Genomic DNA, 7,500 nt, shown 5'->3' on the forward strand with positions numbered 1-7,500 from the left:
AGGGTTAATGTAAGGACCCTTATATGCTAGTGTATATGTGTTCGGTGAGTTGTTGGCTGCAGTTTGTGAAACTTGAAATAGTATAACTAAGGTCACATAGACATATAGGTATTGGGAATTCTCACAGGAAGATGTTTAATTTTTACAATAGATTAAATTAACATTAGGGCAATTATCTATGGAACATAAGCTTGAAGTGTTGGTCACTTCATGTGTCCAGTTTTAATGAGATGATTATATGAAATAAGTTAGACATGACAATATTTTTTTATGTGTATATATATTTTTTTCTTTCTTTCTTTCTTTCTTTTTTTATCTTCATTTTTTTTCTTTTTTATATGCTCAGTTCAACAAGTCTTCAAGAGATCCATGCTGAAAGAAACGCTTCTCAAATATTACAACTGGTGTTCCCTTTAGCCATAGAGTTCCGGTGGCCTTGTACTCATTGCAGCCTAGCTTTGGTGATAGAAATAGTGTTAGTAAACTAGTCATTTATTGAGTAGAGTTGCCAATCACCTTGGTTGCCCTGGATTCCTGAAATGGGTAATAGTGATAGGGTTATGGGATAATTGTGTACAGTTATATAGAGAGTTGTTCATGGGGTGTAAATGGCCAACACTGATTTATTTGGTTGTAAGGTTTGCCATTAGAGAATGATCTAAGAACTGCAGAAAAAACTTTGATGTAAGTTATCCGAGTCCAAATCTTTCATCATCTAAATCTCACGCATGAGAAGCACAATCTTAATTCAATACGGAAATGCTTATTTCATTTGAACCACTGCTGGAAGACACTGAACTAAATATTGCATTTATCTAAAAGATATCTCACTTGTATAACTGCATGCTACATACTAACTTTCACTCTCATTTGCACCCTTAACACAAGCGGTTCCAAGGATTTACACCATTCCTGCTAACTCTGGAAGCTCAGTTTTGGCTCCCGTTCTACCGAGAGTTCTTCATGTGCACTGGTTAGTGAGCTTACTAGGTCAACATACACATTGGTTTCTCATGAACGGAACTAGCTTGATTAATCCCGTCCTGTGTACGTTTATCACAACAGACTTACCCAGGATTCACCCCACACCTGCTTACTCTGGAGGGACATTTCCATCTCCCCTTCTACCGCGAGTTCTTCATGGCCTCTGGTTAGTACGTGCGTGAGTTTGGAGTCTCGGGTTATGTTGAGAATCACTTGCCTTGGACAATCCAGAAGCAGTTCACTCAGGATAAGGTATGGTGTGTTTGCCTCTCATGGTGAATACCGGAAAACATATCCTGTACAGGTAACTTGCAGGTAACCAACAATAGAACTTGCAGGTAACCAACAATTGGTGACTCTTAGTCGTAATGATATATATGATAAAGTCTTGCAGGAATTTGAAAGGTGGGTAGTCATTTTGAGTTTTAAGAGCTACTGTTCTTCATACTGGTACAGCTGCAGTTTGGTTGCTCAGCTTGTAGATACATAAATTATAGCATGAATTTTGCTTCTTATTTTTTACAAGAGTTATTAGATAGCTAACTTACATGTTTAGGGAACATACATCAGTATCAGTTGGTTACAATTCAGAATAAGCAGAAAGTAGCAGTCACAGTTCCCAAAATGACCAATTATCTGCTAGGATTGGTTTGAGCTCCAATAGAATGTTTTAAGTATCATTAATTTTACATACTTTGCTCCCCCTCCTGCCTCTCCTCATTAATTCTCCCTTTGTCCCTTCTCCTTCTTGCAAGCCATCCTTCTTTATAATAGGCATCTGTCATTCTCTTACACTCTTTCTTTCTTTCTTTCTTTTTCCCCCCTTCCTCTCTCTTTCCCACAGTCCAACCCTCTCTTTTCCACTCACATAAAGATTTCTTCTGAATTTAGAAAGACTGCTTGCCTTATACCTTCTTTATAGAGAATTACAAAGGTACTCAAAATCATATGTTAAAGTCAGTAGGACCAATAAGCAGTTTATAGCAAGTAAGGAAGGAAATTCTTATTCTTTTTCTCTTCTGTCTCTCTGTTCCCTTCAACAAAACAAGATTGTGCATTTGGGAACTGGTTAAAATCTATTACCCACCGTGCCTAAAGACGTGTCAACTCCTCTTTACCGAGCACCACAACCAAAGAATTCCTCCTTGCAGGTGCCGTGAGTGCCACACGAGAGAGCATGGACTACCTCTTGGGTCGTGAGGGTTCGGGTCGTGCCCTGTGCCTCGTCGTGGGTGGGGCGAAGGAGGCACTTGACTGCCATCCCGGACAGGTCATCCTGCACCTGAGCAAACGCAAGGGCTTCTGTAAGATGGCCTTGAGACATGGGTGAGAGATTTTGTTTTTGTAATTTACTCATCTTTTTTTAATCCTTTTTTATCACTTTTTTTTCTTTCTTTCTTAATTTTTCTTCTTCTTCTTCTTCTTCTTCTTCTTCTTCTTCTTCTTCTTCTTCTTCTTCTTCTTCTTCTTCTTCTTCTTCTTCTTCTTCTTCTTCTTCTTCTTCTTCTTCTTCTTCTTCTTCTTCTTCTTCTTCTTCTTCTTCTTCTTCTTCTTCTTCTTCTTCTTCTTCTTCTTCTTCTTCTTCTTCTTCTTCTTCTTCTTCTTCTGCCTTCATATTCTTTTAATCTTTTAGCCTCCTTTTGTTTGCTGTACTTAGACTCAGTATTAATATTGTAGTCCTCTTTCATTTTCTATTTCTGTTTACCTCTGCCAATCTTTTTGACCATTTCATATTTATTGTGATAGTACATTCCATTTCCCTCTTCTCTTACTTGTATTTTGCAGTGGGTTTGTAGAAAAATGTCATAAGAAAATTCCTTTCTTTTTCTCACACTCAGAGCCTCCCTGGTGCCAATGTTTTCCTTTGGTGAGAACGACGTCTATGACCAGATTGCCAACCCAGAAGGGTCACTCATCCGTCGCATCCAGAATAGTGTGCAGAAGCTGGTAGGTCTGGCCCCCTGCATGTTCATCGGACGAGGAGTGTTTCAGTACAGCTTCGGCATCGTGCCATTCCGCAAGCCTATATACACAGTGGGTAAGTTTGCAAGTCTCCAGTCCACCATTGTGTCTTGCCTGTGTGGGAGAGATGTGTTTCGATTAAGATATTCCCCCTCCTCAAGGGCCTCTGTCTCTCTCTCTCTCTCTCTCTCTCTCTCCTTCCCTCTTACCCTCTTACCCCCTCCCCCTCCCCCTCCCCCTATCCCTCCCCCTCCCTCCCCTTACAATATATGCTGCATATGAATTATAAATTATTTATTCATATTCTCCATTAACAGGCACAAATACTAATCCTATGCAAATGTTCTAACTCTCTCTCCATCTCTCCTTTTTACACAATAGTTGGTGCCCCCATTGACGTCCCCCACGTCAAGAATCCGACAAAGGAACAGATTGTGAACCTGCACGAGACTTACGTGAATGCAGTTGTTGATTTGTATAATAAGTACAAAGATCGGTATTCTGACCATCCAGAGTGCAAGATCACTATTGTTTGAGGAATCCAAGTGTTATAAACATATATATATATATATATATATATATATATATATATATATATATATATATATATATATAAATATCTATATATATATATATGTATAATATGCATATATATATATATATATGATATGCATATATATATATATATAATATATATATATATATATATATATATATATATAATATATATATATATATATATATATATATATATATATATATATATATATATATATATATATATATAAATGTCTTATGTGAAATTTGAAAACTGTTGTTATTGCAAATGCTTTTGTTCTGTGCATTTTAAGTGGCCAGTTTTATCTTTAATGCCGGCAAAAGATGAGGCACAAATTAGTTTTTAGAATTATCATTATTATAATGCTTGAACTAGTTTGAATTTATTTTTCTAACATATTTCTAGATAGAAATCTATTCCTTCTGATGCCAGTATATTAAATTTCTCCCCTCTGGCTGTGACCAAATGTCCTATGCTTCCTGTAGCCAATTCCGTATAGAACAAAAATTTGTATTGATATTATAAAGACCAGAGCATAAATTTCTTGAATTTGGATCTCTAGCAACGTTTTTGTATTTTTAATTGTGTATATTGATTTTTTTTATTTTATTTTTTTTTAACTGAGCACTGATGTGTTTTCAATAAATTCCTTTTAAGTAATGATAGTAAAATATCTTTTGTTGCTTTTTTTCATTCTCTCCTTTTCTTTCTCTTTTCTTTTTAACAGAAAAATCATACCCATGATTTTTCGAGAATGCCAGTCAAATGTAGTCCATCGTAGCAAGGAATATGCTTGTAAGAGATTTTATTTTTTCTATAGATGTTTGCAAAAGAAAAAAAATGTAATGTGTTTCACTATAAATTTATTTGTTTGTGTCGTTACTATTATTTTTTTCTACTTGTAAAATGGTTATATTTTGTCTTTTTATGGAAGAGAATTAATAAGTGTATAATCAGTTATGGAAGTTGCCAACAGTAAATATACCCTTAAGCCACCAAGTATCAGTGAGACGTAACTGGATTACTTTATCCTACTTAATTGGGTTAATTGATCAGGTCAGATAAGGTTTGTTAGAGTAAGTGCAGTGACGTAACGAGGGCGCTTTTTCTCCCCCCATAGAGATTGGTGAATTTTTTAACTTGTAATTAATCCTGGGTAGGTAATATTGTATTTAAGTTTTTGGGGGGCCATTTTAAAATTTTGCCAGGAATTAGATAGCGAAAAGCATCATTGAGAGCTCAGGCATTTATTTAGCATCATTTCAGTCAGTGAAGGTAAGATCAGGCTGTTCCCAGACCTCAGATATTGAATATGATAAGACCCTCGCTGGTCTACCTCCTGCACTCGTCTGATTCCTTCAAAAGAAGTTAGACTCTAGTGATATTGGTGATGCACATGTAGGTACACAGACACAATGATTTTTGGAATTATGGAATAGAAGTGTAGATACTTACTATAACAAATGGTAAATATATTTTTTTTCTCTCTTTTTCATCTTCTTCGTCCAATATCTTGCATGGACAGAATGTGTGAGGAATAAGGGGAGCATAATTGCACTTACCCAAAGTCAGTAAATAATAAGTGCAAACATTTTCAGTCTTTCTTTGGCATTGGCAACAATTTTAAGACAACAATGCATTTTTAAAATTAGGATTTTGCAAAAATATTTGTCTGTGAGTATTATGCAGTTGCTTCTATCCCATTTGTTTACTGTTGAACACACACACCAGTAAAAATTTTGGTATTATCCACAAGCGGTAATAGACCATTTTTACAATTTGTAACATAATTATAGTAGGATACAAATACCACTTGCATGATCTAGTGAACTGACAAAAAATATTGTATTTACACAAAAGGTCTTTTAGTACTGAAGGCCCCAACAAAAACATCTTATCTTTTCTTCACCTTCTTGTTCTTCTTCTTTTTCTTCTTCTTTTTTTTCTTTTTTTTAAGGAATATTGCTTCTCTCTACCACCCTTTTCCCCTTCAAAATTTCAATCACTTCCTACTCCTACTCTGATCATACTGAATATTAACAGTCAGTAGTTCAAATTTGATGGTGAGGAAGTTTGCCACTGCACACATAAGATCTAACAGATGCTCAACCCTTTCCTGCCATGACCACTATACTCGTCATGGCAACTCTGATCACAGCAAATGATATCCCCTGGATGCTGGTTTGAAATGTCAAAATTGCCATTATGTATAAAGTGGTTACCCATCACTGAGGAGTTAAATGTGTTAAATTGAAAATTATATTTTTGAAAATCAAATTGTATGTTTAAAAATGTTATTATGAAGCCTTTAAATTCAAATCATGAATAGATGCCTATGTATTTTCAACTCTATACAAAATAGTCTGTTTCACTCTTTGCTTCATTATAGAGATGTCACAACGAAGATATATCCACCTGGATTTCTCTTTCCTTTTTCTTTCTTTCTTTCTCTTGCATTAATGAAAGATGCTTTACTTGATAACCTTAGGAATATAAGAATGTTTTTATGTAATTAAGGTATAAAACTGTTGCAGAAATAGCAATGAAAGGGAAATATACATGAAATTACCTTAATATATATTGTTTTAAAATGAAACTCTCAAACATGTAATCTAATTGCAAAAATATTACCCAAAGCAGTGCCTCACAAAAAGAAATACTCAAAATAAGATGAAAGATGAGAGTTGAATGTTTGTATGGATGTTTGTATGTATGTACATGGCATGTAGGAATTGTGTGGTACATTTCTCCAGTCTCTAGGTTATAGGATACTAATCAAACTGGAGTTGTTTTTTCTCTCTATGGTAGAAGTGTGCATGTGAATGTGTATGTGTTAATTCATTACCTATATCTGCAGCACAAGTCACACATTCATTCAAAACAGTGATGATTTAACATATGAATTACCTTCTTTTAAAGGTGGTCACATTAGAATAAAAACTGATATTGCAAAGTAATGATACAACTTGACCTCTTCCTCTGCACATTAACCAAATGGAAAAGTATAAACTATTGGCTACTTTCCTTATGTGATTGACGGTTTGTAAATACATATACAGCTAGGTTGTTGCCAACTTCAGTACCAGGTGGTTTATATACGAAGTTATCATATTATTGATTTAGTTCCTCGTTTTCTGTAAAGCGTTAATTGTCCCTATTGAAATTGGAGGAAATGTTATTTTGTAAAATTTGAAACCTCAGTGAGATTTTCACTCGACTTAAACATGATTTTGCTATATATTTATAATGAATTTCTTGAATAGCATTATAATTCAAATATTCATACTTACTGCTATTCAAATTATAATTTGTCAGATCGAGAGGTTCTACCAACGATTAAAGAGTATATAGACTTGTTAATGATTTTTATTATGTGAAACTCTATAAATGCTCATTATATGTTTTATCTTGTTATGAGGTGATATGGTTGTTATTGATTCTTAAGTTATTTGTTACACTGAATTTGATACATTTTCTATGTTTTAAGTAAACTCTTCCACTGTTTAACTGAAGTGTAAATAACGAATCTTGTAGAGATAATGCTTTTTGATTTGTCTGTTACACAAATAATATACCAATACAAATCAATTTATGTTGCACAAATTGGGATAGGAAGGAAACACAGTTTACATGTAGGAGTTGAGATAGGTAGATATAGATATATATATATTATTGTGATAACTGCAGTTTAGTGATTCTGGTGCTAGCTTTGCTTCAGATTAAACTGCCTGCAAGGCGTATATCAAAATATGTTTAAAATAGATATCATTATCACATGACAGTTCATGCAATGCAGTGCCTGAGTGAAGGCATGCATTTCTGCAATAAAGTGTAATACTTCATATGATGTCTTTTGAGTACCCAAATAGTAGTTCTAACAGTTGAACACGTATATTTTCAAGGTATTTTTGAACATTTTCCCCTTTATGTGTTGTTCTGAGGGAATTTAAACCAGACAAAGTAGGAGAAGAAAAGGCTTTCAAATAATGAAAGTT

General features: G+C 34.4%; 1 protein-coding gene across 6 annotated transcripts in view; it reads left to right on the forward strand.

Annotated features, from left to right (window-relative positions):
• The window catches only part of LOC122253652 (2-acylglycerol O-acyltransferase 1), a 22,841-nt gene extending 15,494 nt beyond the window's left edge, over positions 1-7,347 (forward strand). For 4 of the 6 annotated variants that reach the window (XM_043016940.2, XM_043016952.2, XM_043016938.2 and 1 more), the window contains exons 6-9: positions 1,066-1,150; positions 2,136-2,310; positions 2,823-3,022; positions 3,328-3,693. In XM_043016940.2, the coding sequence (XP_042872874.2) occupies positions 1,066-1,150; positions 2,136-2,310; positions 2,823-3,022; positions 3,328-3,482 (615 nt within the window). In that variant the 3' untranslated portion in view covers positions 3,483-3,693. Of the gene's footprint in view, positions 1-888; positions 974-1,065; positions 1,151-2,135; positions 2,311-2,822; positions 3,023-3,327 lie in introns of all 6 variants that reach the window. The other 2 variants (XM_043016941.2, XM_043016939.2) reach the window with 2 other exon arrangements.
• The last annotated feature ends 153 nt before the right edge of the window (positions 7,348-7,500 follow it).

Source organism: Penaeus japonicus, unplaced genomic scaffold (genome assembly GCF_977035675.1).
Source record: "Penaeus japonicus unplaced genomic scaffold, GWHDUDI00000001_assembly GWHDUDI00000005, whole genome shotgun sequence".
Lineage (NCBI taxonomy): Eukaryota > Metazoa > Arthropoda > Malacostraca > Decapoda > Penaeidae > Penaeus > Penaeus japonicus.